This window comes from Natator depressus, chromosome 3, assembly GCF_965152275.1.
Source record: "Natator depressus isolate rNatDep1 chromosome 3, rNatDep2.hap1, whole genome shotgun sequence".
Classification (NCBI taxonomy): Eukaryota; Metazoa; Chordata; order Testudines; family Cheloniidae; genus Natator; species Natator depressus.
Window position 1 is genome coordinate 46756943 of NC_134236.1, and position 23852 is coordinate 46780794.

A 23852-nucleotide genomic window follows, 5' to 3' on the forward strand; every position below is an offset into this window, starting at 1 on the left:
CTATTTACACACAACATCCATTCATATGCATTCTCGAGCTTTATTTCAACATATATCTCTTCTGACTTTACCAACTCTTAGGGTGTAACAAAACTGCTTAACCCCCTAACCATATAACATACATAACAAGCAAGATAAAGAACGTGAGTCTCTATTAAGGGTGTGTGCTGTTCCGAGGAACAGTTGTTTTTGCAAAGTCTTATCTCTTCTGAGAACAGACTCTCTGTCCCAGGATGTGCTCAGCAGTTTGGCCTTCTAATTAACATTACTTTGGGATCTTTAAACTATATCAAATTAAAGATCATGCAGAAATCCTCTGGTATAGTAACAACACTAACATCCTGGGACAACACTGCAAACAAACATGGGGTGTTAGTATTGACCATCGGGATTGCAGTTGTGCACAGAGGCCTCAGCTCTGTTGTGCTATGCCCTGTACAAACATATAACAAAGATGAGTTTAAGGATTTGCAGGATGAGTTACCCAATTGTACCAGATACCAGTGAAAATGAACAAGATGATAAGTTGGTGTCCTGACAGACTTAAAAAGCCTTTGCTCAGCACAGAATGCCGCTTTTCATTCTTAGGTGCTGCCTGAAATTATTTCAGTATTGGTCTCTTGTCCTGTGTCACACTGGAGGAATAAAAATACTGGCTTCTCAGTACCAAATCCTCTAGAATCCTGAGATATTCAAACGCTGAGGAATGTAACAGCCAATTGTATGTTTCATTCAATTGTTGCTTCTGGCTACTTGATGAACTGTTTGCAGGAGATGGAAAAACTCTGACTCTCCCATTCATGTTGAAGGGGTACAATAAGGTTAGAACTTTGCAACACTTTACAAATCTACACAGCTATAAAATTCATAGTTTGATTGTGGGTGGTGGTGGTGGTAGGGGGTTGGATTATTTTTGCAAGACACAAGAAATCATCTAATATGATACCTCTTTGTTCTACTTTTCTGCTTTTTAAAATTCCCCTTTTAATTTCTTCCTCATTTTCTCTCTCCTTCCTTTGTCATCTAAATTCTTTTGTAATATTAAAATTAAGCACTAACTCTTGTAACTGATTATGTAAAAAAGAAAACCCCAGAAAACTGTGAGCCAGTTTTTCCAATCCTTGCACACAAAATAAAAATGAGATTTTGCACAGAAAACTTTGAAAATCAAATTCACTCATAGGCCATAAATTAAAGAGAGATAATATTAGCAATTACATTTTGATCTCTCTCTGAACATGTCAGAAAGTCTGCGAATCCAAAGATTGTCAAAGTAATTCCACTTGCATATTAAAAAATCCAATCCCCATCACTTTTGGTATTTTCTCTGAAAATTTCTTCTCTCCCGTCTGTATTCCACTTAATTTCTCTCTCTTCCTTTGCAATTATTCTGAATTTCCAACTGTGCTATTTCACTCCTAAAGCATTTTAGGATACACCTTGCATAAGATGTGTTCTACAAAGCAGGGGCTCACTGCTGCAAACACTTTCATGCACGTAATCTCATTACAAGGCCCAGAACCCTGTCCCCAACCCCTTTTCCCACCCGCTCACACACAATATTCCAGGTTCAGAAACCTCCTTCATGACTCCTTGTTGCTTGTTACTGGACCTGGAGAAGCAGGGGCAGAAAGCTGAGAGCATGACATAGAGCCTTCCATAAATCAGTATTAGTATTACCTGCTTTGTGCTTTTCCCTTGTCAGCAGTCTATGCGCTGCAGAACCAGAAAACCCCGGTGGTGCGGGGTATACTCAGTGATGAGCTGCCAAAATCTTAACAACAGGTTCCCTCCTCACCCACGAGGGGGTTGTTGCCCACCCCCACCCCCGAGACTCCTGCCCCATCCAACCCCCCACGTTCCTTGATGCCCCCCCAGGACCCCTGCCCCATCCACCCCCCTCTCCTGTCCCCTGACTGCCCCCAGAACCGGGCAGGAGGGTCTCGTGGGCCACCATAGTGGGTGCCCACCCCACCCCTCAGAGCCAGAGGCACCTGCCGGGGGCGCGGTGGGGAGTCCCGGCGGTGCTTACCTGGGGCAGCTCCCAGGAAGCATCCGGCAGGTCCCTCTGGCTCCTAGGGGGCGAGGGAGCGTAGCTGGGGGGGAGCAGGGGGAGCGGCCGCTCCCCCCACTGATCACATCAAAAGTGGTGCCTTAGGCGCCGACTCCCTGGGTGCGCCGGGGCTGGAGCACCCATGGGGAATATTGGTGGGTGCAGAGCACCCACCGGAAGTTCCCCTCCCCGCCCTGCACCCGGCCCACCTCCGCTCTGCCTCCGCCTCCTCCCCTGAACGCACCGCCCCACTCTGCTTCTCCGTGCCCCCCTCCTCCGGCTTTCCGCAAATCAGCTGTTTGGCGGGAAGCCGGGGAGGGCTGAGAAGCAGGCCGCAGCTTCTCGCTCAGGCCGAGGGAGGCAAAGGTGAGCTGGGGCGGGGAGCGGTTCCCCTGCATGGCGCCCCCCCCCCCCCCCGGGTTACCTGCTGCGGCACGGGCAGTCCTCCTCATGCGTCTCCCCCGGCCCCAGCTCACCTCCGCCTCCCTGGGCCTGAGCGGGAAGCCGCCGCTTGCTTCTCAGCCCACCCCGGCTTTCTGTGCAAACAACTGATTTGCAGGAAGCCTGCAGGGGCGGAGAAGCAGAGTGGGAAGGCATGTTCAGGGGAGGAGGCGGAGCGGAGGTGAGCTGGTGCCAGGGGTGGGGCGGGGAGCTGCCAGTGGGTGTTCTGCACCCACCAAATTTTCCCCTTGGGTGCTCCAGCCCTGGAGCACCCATGGAGTCCGCACCTAAGGCACCACTTTTGGCCAGTTAAATTTAGAAGCCCTTTTAGAACCGGTTGTCCCTAGTGGAACAACCGGTTCTAAAAGGGCTTCTAAATTTAACAACCGGTTCTAGCGAACCGGCTCCAGCTCACCACTGGGTATACTGCAAGCCTGCCGGGGCTGGAACAGTTTCAGTCCCATTGGGAATCCTGCAGTGGTAGTAGGTGGCACTGCACCCTGAGTTGCATCAGTCCCAGTGCAGCTCACTTACCGTATTGCCAGCTCAGGTGATTTTATCATGAGTCTCATGATATTTGGTATTTGTCTTAAAGCCTCAGCTCCTGCAGTCAGGTGATTATGTGAGAGTCTCAGCTTTCATTTACAAAATCCAAGAAAACAGAAAACAAACCAAGACCCCCTCTCCAAACAAACCAACTGAATCAACCAACCAATGGTAAGTTTCTAGTCCTCATGGGTGTAGAAAAAAAGCTTGAGAAGATGAACCCATGCCAGGATGGCCTGCTGTGCTGTAGAAGTATTCACCCGGGACGGGGGTGGGGCTCTTCCTCTGCTGCCCTCCCTCTGAGGTTCTGCCGGTTAGGGACAGCATTAATTCCACTGAGGGCTCCACAGAAGTGTCAGGAGATGGACTAAATCAGAGCATCCCACACTGCCTACATTTGGGGCTACCCTGGCCTGGGTGAAGGCCGCTACTTTGCACTGCCACAACCTCTTTCCCCCTCCTTGGATTATGTGTCCCCAGAAGGCACTACACCCTGGTCAATGCTTTCAGAAGCTGCACTTGTGCCAGACTTAGCTCCCTTCCCCAGAGGAAGGAGATGAATGAGGTTGTGTCACAAAGAGCCAGGTGACTAAGAGCAGGCCTGCTTGGAAAATTAGACCAGCCTCTTAGTTGTTAGTTCAGAAATGGGGAGCCTGGAGTCAGGAGAGCCCTGCAGGAAGAAGCATCCCCTGGGGTAGAACAGAGCCATGGTGGGCTGAGGAGGCCAGCCAGCACTGAAGCACAGCCCCAGGAAGGGGGGGAGGCTGAGAGTACCTTGTTTCAAGAGAGAAGAAGTTTGAGCCAGGCTAGGAAAGACCAGAGGGAAAGCACTTCAGTGTAGATACCACCTCTGCTGAAGGCAGGGGTTCTCCCATCAGTGTAGGTAATATACCTCCCTGAGAGACGATACCTAGGTCAGTGGAAGAATTCTTCTATTGACCTAGCGCTGTTACATGGGGACTTAAGTTGGCTTAACTATGCTGCTCAGGGGTGTCAGTTTTTCATATCCCTGACTGAAGTAGTTAAAGCAACATAATTTTCTAGTGGAGACCAAGCCTAAGACTAAGGTGGAACACTTCTGTTTTGTGTTTGTTTGGACTTTGATACTCCAGGAAGGGTGTACTTTTGTGAATAGGCCTGGTCTACATTAGAAAATTAAGTCAACTTAACTATGTTGTTCATGGGTGTGAAAAATTCACACCCCTAAGCAGCGTAGTTAAGACAACTTAACCCCCAGTGTAAACAGCGCTGATGGAAGAATTCTTCCCTTGACCTAGCTACCGTCTCTCAGGGACGTGGGTTGCAGGGTGCAGAACTCCTCCTCTTGACGTAGGTAGTGTCTACACCAAAACACTACAACAGTGCAGCTGTTCTGCTGTAGCATTTTAAGTGTAGACAACCCCTTCCTTCAACAAATGACTATGCTGAAGGCCATAAGAATCTTTGAGGATTAGAAGAAACTGAGGCAGGGTGACTGCAGTGCCACACAGTGTCAGGGTTGGTCATACTCTGTGACTGTATCCTGCAACCACTGTAAAGGAAAGATGTTTCTGGCCCATTATTGTTTAATAGGTTCTTCTATAAATAAATTCAAATCAGTGTGTGTAGTGTATACCATACTAGAAAGTTACAAGTCAATGTCTTTAAGGGGTCATAACTCAGTGGGAGTTTCTTTTCTGCTCCAGAGTTGAGGTTTTAACACCTATTTCCATCTAGATATAAGCTTCTTATTATTATTATTATTATTATTTATATTCTGATAGTGGCAACAGTGTGACAGCTTCCTTCCAAATGGAGAGGAAGATGCAGACACTGTCTTAAATAATCTTTTGTTTTCATATTTTATCAAGGACTTGACAGTCATTAAATAAACCACTCAAACCGCAAGAGTAATTAGATACTATTTTCTGTCACTGGAATGTCATTGCTTTTAATTATGGTAGCACTGATCATCTAAATTGGCCTGTTCTGTAGATTTTGATGACTTCTCTGAGTGGAACCTGGCATTTAATCTTTTTTGAAAATTGCCATCACTGTTGCCACATATTGGTCATCAGGTGGGGGCTTCCTCTGGCTTCCAGGCTGTAGGAATTTCTTAATTGTAGGTATGTTGCTTATTCTTGCTTTAAAATCCTGAAATGAGAAACAACAGAAGCCTTAAGAGTAAGGAAACAACATCCAACTACTTCATAAATAAAAACTTCACAAATTAGTTTTGAAGAAACAGAGCTCATTACATGAGTAGCAGAGCTTAAATCACCTTAATTCCACAGACTTCTATTGTTATTATTACTTAACATTTATATCATGGTAACACTTATAAGCCAACCAGATCAAGACCCCATTGTGCTTGGTGCTGTACAAACCTACAGAAAATTATTGTTCATGCTCCAAAGAGCTACTGTTGATTTACACAGTTTTAATGAGATCAGAATCAGCCCAGGAACTCCTGTTAAATAAGCAACTTGAAGTCTTTGTTCTGCACAATTCTATAGCTGCTGGTTGAGCTTTAGTAACAGAATTACCTGTAACATAGGGAACTTGGAAAGCACAGTGGGCTCTTTCTCCTCTACCATTAAAATGGCTTCAAGCAGCTGTACATCTGCCCAGCTGAATCGGTTGCCAACAAGAAACTCTTGCCCATGTTGTTTCAAAACCTACAGAATACAAGGGAACACAGATGTTATGGGTATGAAAGAGATATATACACTGGATAAATACTGGCAACTGAGCTCAGTGTTATACTTTCAAAGTATACCAAGGTCATGGGCTGTGTAACAATCTTCTATGAAGCATCTGTGTGGGATTTTCAAAAGCACTTACGTGATTCATTGGCATCTGTGCTCCTCAATTGCTCAAGTGCTTTGGCAAATCCCACTCTCTGAATACAAAACCCTAGTATTAATAGCTGCAATAGAAAAAGTCTTAATTCTTGTACCTAGATGAGTATTTCCAGGTCACAGTAGAACCGTCCCACCCCTAGTCCAACAGCCTCTGTGCTTTTGAGGAGGACGAAAGTCTCGGGGAAGGAGAACATCAAGCTGTAGTGAGGGAAACGATCCCATAGTTGGGATCTTTCTTCCAGATAATGTCATGGTGTTCTCTCACAATGAGGATACCCCTCTGGGGGAGGGGACCCCAGTTATTAGGAAGAAACAGGTAATAGTAATGTGGGACTTGATTATCATAAATATAGATATTTGGGTTTGTGATGACCGGGAGAACTGCATGGTGAATTACAAAGGTTGCAGACATCTCAAAGACATCTAGATAGACTTATGTGCAGTGCTGGGGAGGAGATGGTGATTGTGGTACATGTAGGTACCAGTGACAGAGAAAGGAAGAAAAAAGGTCCTGGAGGCCAAATTTAGGCTGCTAGATAAGAAATTAAAGTCTAGGATGTCCATGGAAGCATTATCTGAAATGCTCCAGTTCTACAGACAGGGTCATTTAGACAGGCAGAACTGCAGTGTCTCAATGCATGTATGAGACAAAGGTGTTCAGATGAGGGACTTAGGTTTATTGGGATGTGGGGGACCTTTTGGGAAAGGAGGAGCCTATATAGGAAGGATGGGCTCCACCTAAACCAAAATGGAAACAGATTGCTGGCATGTAAAATTAAAAAGGTTATTGAGGAGCTTTTAAAGTAAGGGCTGAGGGAAAGCCAACAGGTGTGGAGGAACACATAGTTCAGGCAGAGACATAACTTAGGGGAGGATTTATTAAAGGAGTTATTCTATAGCCTAATAAAGAGGAGAGGACAGAAACTGATAAAGTGCAGGTAGGAACTGAAGAGAAACAGTCAAATGAAAAAGAGTCCCATTCAACTACACTGCATGAAGACAGACAACTAAATATTTGACAAATTTTATAAGAGCTCATGTGCAAATGCTGTAATGTAAATATTAAGATGGGTGAACTTGAGTTATTCAATGAGGATATTGATATAATAGGTATCACAGAAACTTTGTGGAATGATGATAATAAATGGGACTTGGTAATACCAGGGAATGACAGAATAGGTCATGCTGGTGTGGGAGTGGCACCATATGTGAAAGAAAGTAGAGAGTAAAATATAGTAAAAATCTTAAATGACTCACACTGTACCATAGAATCTCTATGGGTAGAAATTCCATGCTTGAATAATAAGACTATGGCAGTAGGAATATACTACTACTAGAGAGTCTACAAAAAAAAACCCTCAACAATAAGGAGGGATTTCAACTACCCCCATATGACAGGGTACATGATACCTCAAGACGGGATGCAGAAAAATTTCTAGACTCCATTAATGACTGCTTCTTATAGCAGCTACTCCTGCGACCCACAAGGGGAAAGGCAATTCCTGATTTAGTCCTAAGTGGCACACAGGATCTAGTTAAAGAGGTGAACATAGCTGAACCACTAAGTAATAGTGACCATAAAGTAATTACATTTAACATCCTTGGGGACTCAGCATGCTCAGTAACACTGGTGAAGCTGGCTGCCCTCACTCTGCCCCCCAACTATTGGCAGGCATGGGCTGTCTCTGCCAATTTTTTTAAAAGGCTCCAGAGGCGATCCTGGCAATTACTGGCTGGTACACCTAAATTCAACACCAGGAAAATTGCCTGAAACTATAGTAAAGAACCGAATAATCAGACTCAGATTAATACGATTTGGTGGGGAAGAGTAAACGTGGCTTTTGTAAAGGGAAATCACACCTCACCAATCTATTAGAATTCTTTGAGAGCGTCAACAAATATGTGGACAAGGATGATCCCGTGGATATAGTATACTTGGGCTTTCAGAAAACCTTTGACAAGGTCCCTCACCAAAGGGTGATTAGCAAAGTAAACCATCATAGGACAAGGGGAAAGGTCCTTTCATGGATCAGTAACTGGTTAAAAGATAGGCAACAAAGAGTAGGAATACATGGTCAGTTTTCACAGTTGGGAGAGGTAAATAATGGGGTTCCCCAAGCATCTGTACTGGGACCTGAGCTGTTCAACATATTCATAAATGATCTGGAAAAAAGGGGTAAACAGTGAGGTGGCAAAGTTTGCAGACAATACAAAATTACTCAAGATCGTTAAGTCCAGAGCTGACAGCAGAATGTTACAAAAGGATCTCACAAAACTGGGCGACTGGATGAAAAAATAGCAGATGAAAGTCAAGGTTGATAAATGCTAAGTAATGCACATTGGAAAACATAATCGCAAATATATATGCAAAATGATGGGGTCCAAATTAGCTTTTACCACTCAAGAAAGATGTTGGTGTCATTGTGGACAGTTCTCTGAAAACATCTGCTCAATGTGTAGTAGCAGTCAAAAAAATCTAACAGAATGTTAGGAACCATAAGAAAAGAGATAGATAATAAGACAGAAAATATCATAATGCCACTACATAAATCCACAGTAAACCCACACCTTGAATAGTGTGTGTAGTTCTGGTCATCCCATCTCACAAAAGATAACTTAGAATTAGAAAAAAGTACAGAGAATGGCAACAAAAATTATTAGGGGTATGGAACAGCTTCCATACAAGGAAACTCCCTTCCCATATATATCTATTGTCTCTTACTGTAGGTGATTAGGGGTGCAGTTTTAAAGTAACACACTGGGATTTATCTGTGCAATTCCCATTAACTTTAATAGCAGCTGAGAGACTACAAATCATTCTGAACACTGAGCACTTATAAGGACAGGTCTACTCCTTTTTCAGACATCTATCTAAAATAGGGGGTGTGGTCATTCGATTCCTTTTGTTCAGTTTGGCAACAGAATATTGTTCATTGCAATCACAGGCATTTGTTCGAGTGCCTCCATTGTATGTCTTCATTCAACGATATGTAATGAAATGACTATAAATTGTTGCCTCACTATCACTTACTTTTTCATAGACTGGGAAGTATCTGGTTGTGGCCCTCTCGATGATTAAGGCAAGATTCCTCTCCTTAGATGGAGTGAAAACAAAGGTTATGATCATTCCCATGAGATCAGCTGTTCCTTCCACATACATGTCAATGCTGGAGGGAGGGGAGAGAAGAAAGCATGTTCAAATTATTTCAGGTTTTTCTTGCAAATTAGTAAAAGCAATTTTTGTATGATCCGTTACTGTTTGTATAATCGGCTTTTGTTTTATATGATAGCACTGTTAACATTTCACTGTTGCATTCATGCCTTGCTCCCTTTTTAATGACAATGCAGACATGCAAGCAAAGTTTTTCTGGTGACTGGTTCTTCTGATTCATTTATTTTTGCTCTTAAAATAAACCTATTGCTTATCAAAGATTCTAGGTTGAACAGCCCTGGAAGCTCAAGTCCTTTTCAGCCACAAAACCAGTGTCGTTACGTAATGGCAGCAAAACCATTTTAGTACTGTATTACAGAACAAGTTATGACTGCTCTGCCTGTATTAAAGATGTTTCACCCACAGGAAAACTGCAAATACTTGGAATTCTTTACTATTGGTGTTGCAATCCCAATTTGCTCAGCAAAACACAATACAAAACAAAAACAATAAACTACAACACGAAGGGCCCGATCCTGTTCAGACCCATTTCAGAAACAGTGGTTAAAACCTTAGTGCATAACAGCTTTTTCTCACCATTTCATACTCAACTTATGGTATTACATAAGTGTTAACTGGTATAATATAGAGCAGTGGTTCCCAAACTTGTTCCGCTGCTTGTGGAGGGAAAGCCGCTGGTGGGCCAGCCGGTTTGTTTACCTGCCGCGTCCGCAGGTTCGGCCGATCGCAGCTCCCAGTGGCCGCGGTTCGCTGCTCCAGGCCAATGGGGGCTGCAGGAAGCGGCGTGGGCCGAGGGACATACTGGCCGCCGCTTCCAGCAGCTCCCATTGGCCTGGAGCAGCGAACCGCGGCCAGTGGGAGCCGCGATCGGCCGAACCTGCGGACGTGGCAGGTAAACAAACCAGCCCGGCCCAGCAGGGGCTTTCCCTGAACAAGCAGCGGAACAAGTTTGGGAACCACTGATCTATAGATATTCATTGTAGTTTATTAAGCAAAAAGGGGTGTTACAGTACAATGCTCTCTCTTTCAGATCCTTCCCATAGAGGTTGTACTTGGCAGCTATGTAGCTGAGAATGGCTCTGGTCTGCACCATCTTCATCCCATCAATTTCCACCAATGGTACTTGGTCAAACAGCAGGGCTCCATCTTTGGAAAGGAAAATACAAGAAGTACAATGAACAGGAGTATTTGTGGCATCTTAGAGACTAACAAATGTATTTGAGCATTAGCTTTCGTGGGCTACAGCCCACTTCATCAGATGCATAGAATAGAACATATAATAATAAGATATATTATTATATCTATATATATATATATATATATACACACGCATAAGGAGAACATGAACTTTTTCCTTTTCCTACTCCCTTCCTTTCTCCCTGCCCCTAATCCTCAATAAAAGAGCTGCAGTACATGTTCTGTGCACCACACTTTAGGAGAGATGTGGACAAATTGGAGAGTCCAGAGGAGAGCAACAAAAAATGATCAAAGGTTTAGAAAACCTGACCTATAAGGAAAGTTTAAAAAAAATAAATTGGCATGTTAAGTCTTGTGAAAAGAAGACTGAGTGGGGAGCTGATAACAACCTTCCCATGTGTTATAAAGACGACCGTGATCAATTATTCTGCACAAGGGAGATTAGGTTAAATGTTAGGAAAAAGTTTCGAATTATAAAGGTCTTTAAGCTCTGAAATAGGCTTCCAAGGGAGGCTGTGGAATCTTTGTCATTCCAGGTTTTTAAGTACAGTACAGGTCAGACAAGCACCTGTCAAGGATGGTCTAGGTTTACTTGGCCCTGCCTCAGCACAGAGCCTGGGCTAGATGACCTCTTGAGGTCCCTTCCAGCCCTACATTTCTATGATTCTATATAGCTAACAAAGATGGGCCAATTCTTCATCAGATTCATCTGCTTGTATGTTGTCTCTCCAATCCACTACTCTTCATTTGTTTATGTACTTAGACTGTAAGCCTCTGAAGGCAGGGATGGCTTCCTTTATGTTTGTACAACACCCAGCACAATGGGCTCCCTACCTGAATTAGGGCCTTTGGGTGCTCCCATAATATAGAGATTTAATAAAAATAAACAGGGGCATGATCCTGGGAGATGCTGAGCTCCCTCAAAATAGACTGCCTCCAATGGAAGTTTGGATGATTAGCACCTTGCAGGCATTACTTGGCACCAGACAGGATTGGGTGGTCAAGGTTAGTGCTTTATGAATTTAATACATGATGTAAACGGAATTAAATGTGTCCACACAGGGGTTTACACTGGTTTAACTAAACTGATGTAAAACCAATTTTAGCTAAACTGGTGCCACTTTGGGTGTAGAAAAGCCCCAGTCTGCAGTCTTACCTTTTATTAACTTTTGATACTGTTCTCTTGTTTCCAAAAATTCTTCTTCAAACTGCAAAAGGAAAGATGAAATAGATTAGTTACATTGTTCTATTTCAGGCATCTTCTTTTAGGAAGCAACCCTGTCACAACAATGAGCCAAAAGGCAGTCATACACCAGCATAACAAAATAAATCACGGCTAATCCTGAATCAGTCCAAACAAGAGCACCCCTTTCAGTCCCTCAGGAGCAACTGGATTTCTTCATAAATTATGGACTAACCTCCACCCCAGCTGCTGCCAACAGCCACCGTATTGATTCCATGCGTCCTCTTCCATTGGCGTAGGTAAGTTTGGGTTTCCCAGACATGCTTCCTTGCTTCTGCTTCCCTGACAAATATCAAGCAAAGGAAAACGTTTCTGAACAAAAATGAGTTTTTGCTACAATGGAATGTTTACAGCACAATGAGGATTCAGGCCTCTGCTGCTGCACTGAACACTTTACTTAGGGTATGTCTATACTACAAGAAATGCTACAGCTGCAGTACTACAGCTATGCTGCAGTAGCGTGTACACTTAGCCCTGGTCTACACTACAAGTTTAGGTCGAATTTAGCAGCAGTAGATCGATTTAACCCTGCACCCGTCCACACGATGAAGCCATTTTTGTCGACTTAAAGGGCTCTTAAAATCGATTTCTGTACCCCTCCCCGACGAGGGGATTAGCGCTAAAATCGACATCACCGGGTCGAATTTGGGGGTAGCGTGGACGCAATTTGAAGGTATTGGCCTCCGGGAGCTATCCCAGAGTGCTCCATTGTGACCGCTCTGGACAGCACTCTCAACTCGGATGCACTGGCCAGGTAGACAGGAAAAGGCCCGTGAACTTCTGAATTTCATTTCCTGTTTGGCCAGCGTGGTGAGCTGATCAACACAGGTGACTATGCAGAGCTCATCAGCAGAGGTGATCATGGAGTCCCAGATTCACAAAAGAGCTCCAGCATGGACCGAACAGGAGGTACTGGATCTGATTGCTGTATGAGGAGATGAATCCGTGCTATCAGAACTCCATTCCAAAAGATGAAATGCCAAAATATTTGAAAAAATCTCCAAGGGCATGAAGGACAGAGGCTATCATAGGGACCCGCAGCAGTGCCGCGTGAAACTTGAGCTCAGGCAAGCCTATCAAAAAACCGAAGTGCCACTTTGCGTCAGACCCCCAGACATGCTGCTTCTATGATGAGCTGCATGCAATTCTAGGGGGTGCCCCTAAAACTACCCCACCCGTGTACGTGGACTCCTGCAAGGAAGTCTCACGCAACAGGGATGAGGATTTTGGGGATGAGGAAGATGAGGAGGAGGAGGAGGTTGAAGATAGCACACAGCAGGCAAGCGGAGAAAGCGTTCTCCCCAACAGCCAGGAACTGTTTATCACCCTGGAGACAGTACCCTCCGAACCCGGGCTCCCGGACCTTGAAGGGGGAGAAGGCACCTCTGGTGAGTGTACCTTTGTAAATATAATACATGCTTTAAAAGCAAGCATGTTTAATGATTACTTTGCCCTGAAGACTTGGGATGATTTTGCGGCCAGTACCACTACTGGAAAAGTCTGTTAACGTGTCTGGGGATGGAGCAGAAATCCTCTAGGGACATCTCCACGAAGCTGTCCTGGAGGTACTCCCAAAGCCTTTGCAAAAGGTTTCTGGGGAGGGCAGCCTTATTGCATCCTCCATGGTAGGACACTTTATCACGGCAGGCCAGTAGCACATAGTCTGGAATCATTGCATAAGAAAGCATGGCAGCGTATGGTCCCAGTGTTTGCTGGCTTTCAAGCAACATTCGTTCTTTATCTCTCTGTGTTATCCTCAGGAGAGTGATATCATTCACGGTCACCTGGTTGAAATAGGGGAATTTTATTAAGGGGACTTTCAGAGGTGGCCGTTCCTGCTGGGCTGTTTGCCTGTGGCTGAAAAGAAATCATCCCCGCTGTTAGCCACGTGGTGTGGGGAAGGGTGAAGCAATCGTCCCAGAGAATTGGGTGTGGGGGGGTTTAGTTGGGTTTGTGCTGCATGCTAACCCGAAAACTGCAGCCCCTCCTTTTAAATGGCCAACCCAACGGGTGCTTGGTATGGGAAATGAGGGCGCTGCTGTTTGAAACCATTCCCACACGTTATGAAGGTTAAAGAAGCCAAAACACTGTGGCTTACTATAGCTGCCTGCAAGCTGAAGTCTGTTGCCCGGCCCTGCATGTGTGATCTCTCACACCAAACTGGCAGGCCCTCAATATAAGAGGCAAAATGTGACCTTATAAAGAAAGCACATGTGCTATGTAATGTTAACAGCTTGGTTCACCGTGAAAGAGCCTACCCATTGTTCTCAAAAATGTGTCTTTTTAAATACTACTCTCCCTTTTTTCCCTCCCGCAGCTGCAAATGTTTCAACGCTCCCCCTATCATCTCCATCCCAGAGGCTAGCGCAGATAAGAAGGCGAAAAAAACCACACTTGCGATGAAATGTTCTTTGAGCTCATGCAGTCCTCCCGCACTGAAAGAGCCCAGCAGAATGCGTGGAGGCAAACAATGTCAGAGTCCAGGAAAGCACAAAATGAACACGAGGACAGGTGGCGGGACCAACAGGAGAGGTGGTGGGATCAAGAGGCGCTTAGTGAGGACACACACAATCGACTGTATAAAATCGCTTCCTAAAAAATCGACTTCTATAAATTCGACCTAATTTCGTAATGTAGACATACCCTTACTAAAGTGACCATTGCTGTAGTATATCCACCCCCTCAAGAGGTGGTAACTAGGTTGACTGAAGAATTCTCAATGCTTACACCTTCTGGAATGGTTCCTCCAAGCCTGGTGGGCTTTCTGATGGGTTCCTGTTTGGAAACCTCTGCTCTGAAAAGCATAAGGCACTCTAGGACACAAACAGGGATGGAGAAAGTGGGGGCCTGAGCATGTTTGATGGTGTTCCTCTCAGGCCCATCCACTCACTCCTGTAGGATAGATCCTCAAAAACACCAGCAGGGAAACAAAAAAAGCTTCATATATTTTTCCTCCCTGAGGATGTACATACTGTTTAAAGTGTGCTTGATCAAAACTTGACTTAGAAATCATTCAAACTGACAATCACCCTTTAAACAGTTCTAAGAATCAAATCATTTAAGCTTTCTGTTATGGTACGAAGACTATATTCACAGTAAACATAACACAGAAATAATCACTTCCTCTTTATTAAAGCAAATAACTAATTGTGGCAGCTCATGGCATTTTATCCAGAAGAAAGATATTGTACAAATTTGTAGTTTTTTGCATGTAAATAATGTTTAGTGCACGCTGTCAGTGTTTGCTGTCTGTACAGCTTGCAACACCCAATACTCCCTGATATGTTATGACACTTAATGAATACTTTTTACCCTTTATATTATGTCAACACACATTGCAACCACACAATGTGCAGAAACTTATAGTAACTAAAGCTCTTCCATTACCTATGACAGCTAAAGATCTCAAAGTGCTTTTAAACCAAAATTATGGAATAAAGACTTTTCTATTCAGATCCCCTGTTGTAATCTAGTTTCTACATCAATTATGTGAAGTGCAATCCTCACAAAGATTGTGCATTGTACACGTAAACAGAACAAATGGACTGAAAAGCTGTAGGTATTATTTAACATGGCCAACTAATAACAAATAGTATGGCACTGAATGTGACCGGAGTAATATCAAACCCAGACATCCAAATTCTGCTCTCTGTTACACCTTTGTAGATCCATAATAACTCCATCAACTTTGATCAACTGTATTTAAACTAGTGATACAGAAAGCAAAATGTACAGTCCACATTTTGGGTGGAAAGTTGCATGTGTGTTTTATTGTCAACCAAGATGAAAATGGTGCATGTGTCAGAACGCCACAGCCAGGAGTTGTGTGGGTTACACGTGGCTATGTACAAAATGATAGAAAATGTTTTAAATGCTTTTGTCTAATCTCCACATTTCCCCTCAAGCAGTCTGTTTTCTGTCATGAGCTCTAGGGGTGCGTCCTTACTGGATTTTCTGGAGCAGCCACTTCACTATACAAGAATCAGGGAACAAAGTTAAGTCTTTCAAAAGCAACATTGCCTGCATTCAATATAAAGCAGCAGAAGTTTTTACTTTCATCCACCACTCAAGGAGGGAGACAGGTTTTCACTATTCTTTGATCAGCCACTGTAGTTCAGAGCAGAGCACGGCATGCTGTATCAGTCAGCTTTCATGATCAGATCCAGAGGAAATCGGCTCTAAGTTCCAGGCTTTCATTGCAATTCAGAACTTTACTCTTTCTCTTGCTTTCTCCCTCCCCTCTCCTTTGGCTTTTTGCTCTCATTGTTTGCCCTCACTTTACAACATGCCTTATTCAAGTCTGAATTAACTTTCTGGATTAATTTCCTATTTAAATGGTTCCTTTCCCCCTTCTTTTGTCCTCCTGTATAGCAATCAAACACCACTTGAACTGCCTTTGATGCAGGAGGCTAAATATAGTAAAGATTTTACATTAGCACCAACAACAGTAATGCTAAGGTGTTTGAAAGTAGCTTCATTGAACCAGCAGGTCAAACAGCTGAAGGTTAAACAAATTTCTTTTTATGTGAGTGAGTCTCAGTACTCACCTTCACGTCCTGACCCAGGCCGAGTTCTTCTCCTCCTTAACTGAGAACAGAAGTTGTGTCTTCAGCTTCTGAGAGCATGGAGCTTCTCCAAACTCCTCCCCTCATGGGGAGTCACACGCATACCTCATAGGAAAGAAAAGCTCCCCACTTCCTAAAGAGACCCCCACAAAAATAAAAGTTACACTGCCATTTTAAAATGTGGCTGTACCTACTACTGATATAAAATTACTATGAGTGAGAGAGAAAAAAAATATCTTTCTCTCTGCTTTTCAGTTTGTTTATTTGACTATACATAGAGTGCTGTCAGCTTCCTGGTTGCATAGTCAGCTTCCTGGTTACATAACTACTCAGTATCTCCTGTTGTTTGGGTGGGTCTTTCACACAGCAACAGGGAAAAAAAAATTCAGAAAAACAGAGAATATATTACATTTGAACTGACTATAGTTCAAGTTGATGGTGATACTATTTAACAAATGGAACCAGTGTGTTCTGCCCCTTATCTGACTTTTCAGCCGTAGTTCAGGTTTGTCCTCTCACTGCTGCAATGTACAGGAAAGACACCTAAAATGTAGGACAACATGGGTCTGATTTTTAAAATCAGATTGCCAGAGCCTGACATTCACACATGCAGTTATCTGATTTGCATATGCATTCATGGTACTTGGACATGAAAAATAGATATGCAATTCCTGCCACAATTGGGCTTCATGTTTGTAATTATTAATGCCTATTTTACAACTTTTAAGATGAGCCAGAGATGAGAAAAAATCAATTTGCCTGGGGTCCTACCCACAGTTTCCATACAATACAATTTTTTTGGCTTTGTTGCTTGCATTTAAGGTGAAATGGTCAAATCTGGACATCAAACTGGATGGGTAGATAGGTGGTCTAGCTTCTAGCAGCTAGAGAACCAAACTGGGACTTGGGCAACCAAGCTCCAATTCCCATTTCTGCCACAGACTCTCTGCCTGACCTTGGGGAAGTCACTTCTTCTCTGCTCTTGTGTCAGATACTAATACAACTGGCCACAGGAGCAGTTTACACGTACTAGGACTATGTCTACAGCAGGAGTGCTTTGCTGTTATAAATATACTGGGATACTATATTGGGTCCTGATGTGCGCACAGCTATAGTGGCAAAGCTGTGCTTTATACCAATATAGTAAAGCTACCCCCACAAGTGAAACAAGTTATACTGGTAAAAGCACAGTTTTGCCAGTATAGCTTTGTCTACACTAAGGACTCCTGCCTGCATGGCTATATTGGTCAGGACTCACACTTTTTCACACCCCCGACTGACATAGCTATGTTGGCAGCGGTTTCTGGTCTAGACATGGCTTCAGAGAGCCATCCATGGATGTCCTCTCCCAGCATAGGTACCCAGATAGGCGCACTGGAACAGGGAGGGCCAGGGGACCATGGCCCCTCCACTTTTTACCGGGCCGTAAGGGCGAGTGATGTTGGGAGAGGGTGTGAGTGGAGGGGAACAGGGTCTTGAGGGGGAAGAGGCAGCACTGGCACGGGTCCTTGGGGGAAGAGGCGGTGCAGTACAAGGGCAAAAAGTGAATAAAAATACAGACAGCAGAAAGGGGAAACTGCATGGGTGGGAAATAAGTTGAAGGAAAAGTCAATGGAAGAAACGAGGGAAAGAAAGAAACAGAGAAAACAGAGACATGATAACTGTGCCAGGCTATGTCTTTAGGGGAATGGGGAGAGAAAGAAACTTTCTAATTCATTGCAAAGGGCAACACCCCCTGCTCTCTAGCTTTGACATTGCAGTCAGCAGAAATCTTCAGTGATTCCGTTCCCATTTCCTCTCTGTAGTTATTAACTATTTTAACTAACACTTGCTTCAATGGCAGTCTTTGAGACAGCCCCCAGTTATCTTCTCTGCACCTTGGGAGCAGCTGCTCACTATTCCTCTTTGATTCCTCCTGCTTAGTCATTTTTCATTCTAAAACAAGACTTTGCCATCTGCTCTGTAGTTATTTATGTTCCATCACAGCCTTGTAGGAGAGAACTTGCAAAGTTTTACAAATAGCCGAATATGCAATGTCCACCAGGTCACCATTACCTGTTAGTTTACTAATGTTTTCCACAAATCTCTACAGCAGAGAAGGAAACAAGTTTTTCTTATCTAATGTGAATTAACGCATAGATCCTCAGATACCCATAGACGGCTGGTATGAGGCCCATGCTCCACTTAAGTGCTTGGACAAAGGGCATAACTTGGATTTAAGTGGTGCATAGCCTTGTTCTAGCCTTCTTGACCAGGGCAAATTTAATCCACAATGCACAGAACAAGTGTCCGTAGCTGGAGAGCAAAGTTGGCATGTAAAGTTCGCACTTATGCTGTTCTGTGTATGTGTATACTCTTTTACCATGTGCTGTGTGTTAGGATAGCCCAAGGACTTCTCTAAGTTATGCTTGCCTGTAATGGTCACAAAGCATCAAGCAAATTGCACTGGATCAAAACATCCAGTTCCACCTGACCACACCTCTTTGGTATCTCTGAGGAGGTGATGAAGCCCATACTAGGGTTGCCAGGTGCCCAGTTTTTGACTGGAATGCCTGGTTGAAAGGGACCCTGGTGGCTCCGGTCAGCACCAATGACTGGGCCGTTAAAAGTCCTCTTGGTGATGCTGCGGGGCTAAGGCAGGCTCCCTGCTTGCTGTGGCTCCGTGCTGCTCCCCGAAGAAGCGGCATGTCCCCCCAATGGCTTCTACACATAGGGGCAGCCAGGAGGCTCTGTGCATTGCCCTTGCCCCAAGTGCCAGCTCCACAGCTCCCATTGGCCGGAAACTGCGGCCAAAGGGAGCTGCGGGGGTGGCACCTGCAGATGGGGCAGTGCACAGAGCTGCCTGGATGTGCCTCCACATAGGAGCCAGAGGAGGGACATGTTGCTGCTTCCGGGAGCTTCCTGAGGTAAGCGCAGCTCGGATCCTGTACCTCTGACCCCCTCCCCTGCCCCAGCCTCCCACCCTAGTGCTAATCCCCCTCCCGCCCTCCGAACCCCTCGGTCCCAGCCCAGAGCACCCTCCTACACTCCAAATCCCTCGTCCCTGGCCCCAAACCAGAGCCTGCACCCCCAGCCAGAGTCCTCACCCGCCCCCAGACCCCAATCCCCTGCCCCAGGCCGGAGCACCCTCTTGCACCCCGAACCCCTCATTTCTGGCCCCACTCCACCCCAGCACCCCGCCTCAGCCCTGATCCCTCTCCCGGCCTCTGAACACCTCAGCCCCAGCCCATAGTCCCCTCCTGCACCTTAAGCCCCTAATTCCTGGCCCCACCCCGGAGCCTGCACCCCCAGCTGGAGCTCTTACACACACACACACACACATACCCTGCGCCCCAACCCCCTGAGCCAGCCCAGTGAAAATGAGTGAGTGAGTGAGGGTGGGGAGAGCGACAAAGGGAGGGGGGGATGGAGTGAGTGGGCTTCAGAGAAGGGGTGGGGCCTTGGATGAAGGGCGGGACAGGGTGGTGAGGCAAGGGTGTTTGGTTTTGTGTGAGTAGAAAGTTGGCAATCCTAGCCCATACACCAACTGTAGTCAACTGCAGAATCAAACTTGGGTGGGGTAATCCTACCTGGGCCACCTAGGAAATTTTTGTGTCCAAAATAGAACACAGATGGCTCCATATATACCCAGTGATCTGGCCCAAAAATCTGTAACATTTTAAAAAACAATTAAAAATTAGCATAATCTACTTGTTAAATTTATAAATCCAAAGACCTCCAGCAAATGGAGTGTCTCATCTGCAGCTTCCCAGTCTCCTGTCCTTACTCACATAAATAGCTCCATTGACTTCAGGGGGACTATTAGGTGATAAGGGCTATAGGATCAAGCCCTCAATGACCTACTGGAAAGAAACTGTCTCTAATCTAAGTGACAGGATGACCTCTATAATATAGACATACTTTGATTCATTAACAGAAGAGTAAATACAGCCTCTGTTTATTTTATGACGTATGGTACAGTACTTTTAAAGTCTCTAACATAACAGGGAATATCAGCTAGGTATATTTTTACGAGAGCTCGTGAAAATTTCCCAAATTGCAAGTTTGATTATATTTTTTGATGGAGAAAAAAAATTTTGATGAAAAAGTTAAAGCCAGTTATAGAGTTGGTCAAAAAATATTGACACTCAAAAAACTCACAACATTTTGATATGTTTCATATTTCTGAAAAAAACAGGTAAAAATTTTTTCACAGATTTCCTGTGAATTTTTTTTTTATTGTTTTTAAAGTCAACTCTGCCTAAAACTCAAGATAAACAGAATAAGATTTATTCACAAGTCCATTTCCTCTGGTACATCCTCAATTCAACTCCCACTGAAGTTGAAAAGGCTTTTCATTGACTTCAGTGGGAATAAGATAGGCCTCTTACTAAGTGCATATTTCAACATTGCTCTATCTTCACACACACAAAATGTTTCCCCCTTTCTTTAAGCCAACTTTCATCTAAATCTGTCATCATAAAGAAGTTACACTGAAACAAGAAGCATGAGGAAACATTATTTATTGAAATCTGAATGCACTCTCCCATTTTTAAGATATTGCTTATTTACTGAGTTGTAATTTTGTTCAAAATGATTTCTACGGTATGTTGTTTCAAACAGTATTTGTGGATCATGTTCTATTCATGGCTTTATCTTTCTGGCATGTTCACATAACAGTCTAAAAAAAAATTATGATTTACCTTCACATGATCCTTGCATCAGTTAACATGGTAATTTTATTGTATGCTCAGCACCGTACAAAATGCAAATTACAGTCTTTTTAGCAAACAGCATGGAACCTCTTTCACTACAAGACTCTATGTCTCTATCCTCACAGCTGGAAGGAACTTTATCTAGGGGTAGCCATTAGCAAAGTGCATTTCAAAGGGTGACTGGACTATAAAAGTTAGGGGCAAAACAACCAAAGTATTCTATCTTTTTTTTCTCTCTTCTGAATTGTTTGGTAACTCCGTTTAAAGTAGCTAACCGTTGTATATTGACCCCTTATAGGGAAAACAGACCTCTAATATCTGAACTCTCAGGAGAGCAGAACACAGGTTTTGGGGAAAATCTGGGACTAGGAGTGTGTTGGGGTCACTCCACAGGTAGTAACCAAGGCTGTTGGAAGCCAGAGTGTGACTGGAGTGTTGCTTGCTGGCTGCAGCTATACACACACTCAGGATGTGACATGCATGCCGTTTGGCTGTTTGTGAAGGGCCCAAATTGAGAGGTAAAGCAGCAAAGCATTGTGAGGCACCCACGGTTGCAGGGCAGGTGGTAACACAACCCCTCCCTGGTTTGGATTGTACCCCAGAATATGACAATAGCCTATCTAGTTTGTGTGAATATTTCTGAGACACAAAGAGTGAGTCTACACTACAAAATTAAGTCAAGCTAAATCAACTTACAGCCACTGCAGTAATTAAACTGCATTTGCATGTCCACACTATGCTCCTTGTGTCAGCGGTGCACGTCCTCACCAGGAGCATTTGCACCAATTTAACTGTCAGTGTGGAGCATTGTGGGTCATCTTCTGAAAGGCAGCAACAGTTACAAATTCTGATTCAGATTGATGACTAATTCAAATCAAGTATAAGACTTTGTTATATAAAAACCATCAGCACACTGGTTCCTTTAAGCTATCTTTGGATAGGAGGCTTACGTTGCATTGCCTCTCATTGGGTTGGTACAAATGAATTTAACTGATCATACTCTTCATTGCCTTAAATATAATATTTTTCTCAGAATACCTAGGTATATAATCTGAAAATAGCCACACTGGGATTGAGCATGCATTACTGTTTTAGCTGAACACTGAGATCTCCCAAGTCCGCCACCAAGTCGCGCACAGAGAAGTAACCTAACTCTAAGGGCCAAATCCATCCTCCCATTCTTAGTAGCCTGGCTGTCCACAGAGAAGATGCACGTGGATCCTTTCCACCCCATGCTCAGCAACCATGCAGGCCCTAATGTGTCTCCTTTGCAGGGGAAGGGCAAAAAGATAAATGGATTGGATCAAAGCACATTGTCTGGCCCCAGCCCTGCACTTCCCCTTCCTGGCTCCAGTTACTTGTAGCAGAAAGCTGCTATAGAAGTAGGAAAGCAAGCATGGGGTTAGGTCTATGCCCAAACAACTGATCCTGAGTAACAGAATACTGAGAGAGGACTGTACTCATTCTCTCTGTGTCAAAGATTAAATGTTCGATCCTCTTCTATCAAAGTCAGTGGGAGTGTTGCTGTTCATGTCAACGGAGCAGGATTGGGCCTAAAGTGAATGCACAAGAGACAAGAAATAATTATTCATATTAGAGTTTAAAAGGCATATAGAACAAACAATTCCCGTTCTGATCACCACCCCAGGGCAGGGGATTATCCGAACAAGTAAATTATTTCCTGGGCAAGGTTAATGGAGAGATAGGCTAAGGTAAAGGGTTAGGCTCAAGGGTACAGTAATCTGAGTAATTTGATACAAGGTTGCAACAGTGGGGAGCCTCCTAGTTTAGGAACACTCAAATGGGCATGGGGAATTACATTGAACCTGCTCTTAAAGGCTGCAAGAGAAAGTGGCATTCTTTCTCTTTGTCTCTTGCTGTGAGAACAGCTTTTGCTTCTGTTCACACTCTTGGGTTTCAGTTCCAGGCACAGGATTCAGGGCTGGATCCCGAACAGCACGGATGAGGAGTTTTGCAGGTAGATGTGCAAGACAACAGAACCTGAGACTGCAGAATTGAGAGCCTTGCTGTGTAGCCACTAAGTGACTCCTGCCTAAGTAAGAGGGCTAAGGAGGGGATTCTGTAGCTAAGTGCCTCGTTTGCATGCCAAGTGTCATTTATTCCCGTACTGCTGAGATGCCCATTGTTCACCCTGACCCTGTCCTGTTAATTAATGCAGTGAGAACACAAGAGGTTTGAGATTCGCTGCCCAGTGTAAAGGACACCCTGTAGCATTTAGCTTTCCTTGTGTTCACTTCCCACCTCTGCTTACACTTGCACTAGAGCACAGTCACCATGTGAAGGAAGTTATTGTTATTTCCTCTCACCTCTCTACTGTCAGTAGTTATAGTTTATCCCTGCTCACTTGCCCATCTGCCCTTGAGCACTAGGGGAAATATTTTGTCGGTTTTGCCCCATCTGTACTTAAAAATGTGTGTTAACATATGGATTTTAAAAACAAATATTTAACATGTTTTCAGCTGACAGTTTTATTTCCAATATGCATAGGGCATAATTTGCTTAAAGTGGTTTTGAAATCATTCTGACAACTAAATAGATGCATGTAACATCTCAGATCTGGGGCTGCAGCCTAAGACTGTGGATTTTAAACTACGTACCTTTCTTTTTTCAAACTGATCTTTTATGCATATCTCTGTGCTTCAACCATTAACAGTCACTCACTTGTTGTCACATTTGTAAAGAAATATAGCTTATATTTGTAGTAGTTCCCTGAGCCTGTCTAATTTTAGATTATTTCTTATATGAACTCATGCAATCTCATTTCTCACTCATTACAATTGCAAAGCATTTAGTTTCTCTTACAATAATTGTTCTGTGGTAACCTTTTTTCTCTCCTTTCTACTCAAAGTGCATACTGTAAGTGTATTTCTATCAAGCTAGGAGCAATATATGCAGGCACTTTGGGCTGGGATTGTCAGCTCTCACAAGCTAAGTCAGATCTAGCCTGGTTAGTATTTGCATGGGAAACCTCCAAGGAAAACTTAAGGTTTTTAAGTTTTTAAGGTCAGGCTTGACAAAGCCCTGGCTGGATGATTTAATTGGGGATTGGTCCTGCTTTGAGCAGGGGGTTGGACTAG

General features: G+C 44.0%; 1 protein-coding gene across 4 annotated transcripts in view; it reads right to left on the reverse strand.

Moving 5' to 3' along the window:
• Positions 1-4948: 4948 nt before the first annotated feature.
• The window catches only part of LOC141984643 (glutathione S-transferase-like), a 31966-nt gene continuing 13062 nt past the window's right edge, over positions 4949-23852 (reverse strand). Inside the window, exons 2-8 of one of the 4 annotated variants that reach the window (XM_074947816.1) lie at positions 16043-16193; positions 11671-11777; positions 11409-11460; positions 10069-10201; positions 8915-9050; positions 5566-5697; positions 4949-5173 (exon numbers count right to left, since the gene is read on the reverse strand). In XM_074947816.1, the coding sequence (XP_074803917.1) occupies positions 5048-5173; positions 5566-5697; positions 8915-9050; positions 10069-10201; positions 11409-11460; positions 11671-11757 (666 nt within the window). In that variant the 5' untranslated portion in view covers positions 11758-11777; positions 16043-16193 and the 3' untranslated portion in view covers positions 4949-5047. Of the gene's footprint in view, positions 5174-5565; positions 5698-8914; positions 9051-10068; positions 10202-11408; positions 11461-11670; positions 11778-16042; positions 16372-23852 lie in introns of those variants that run through there. The other 3 variants (XM_074947818.1, XM_074947815.1, XM_074947817.1) reach the window with 3 other exon arrangements.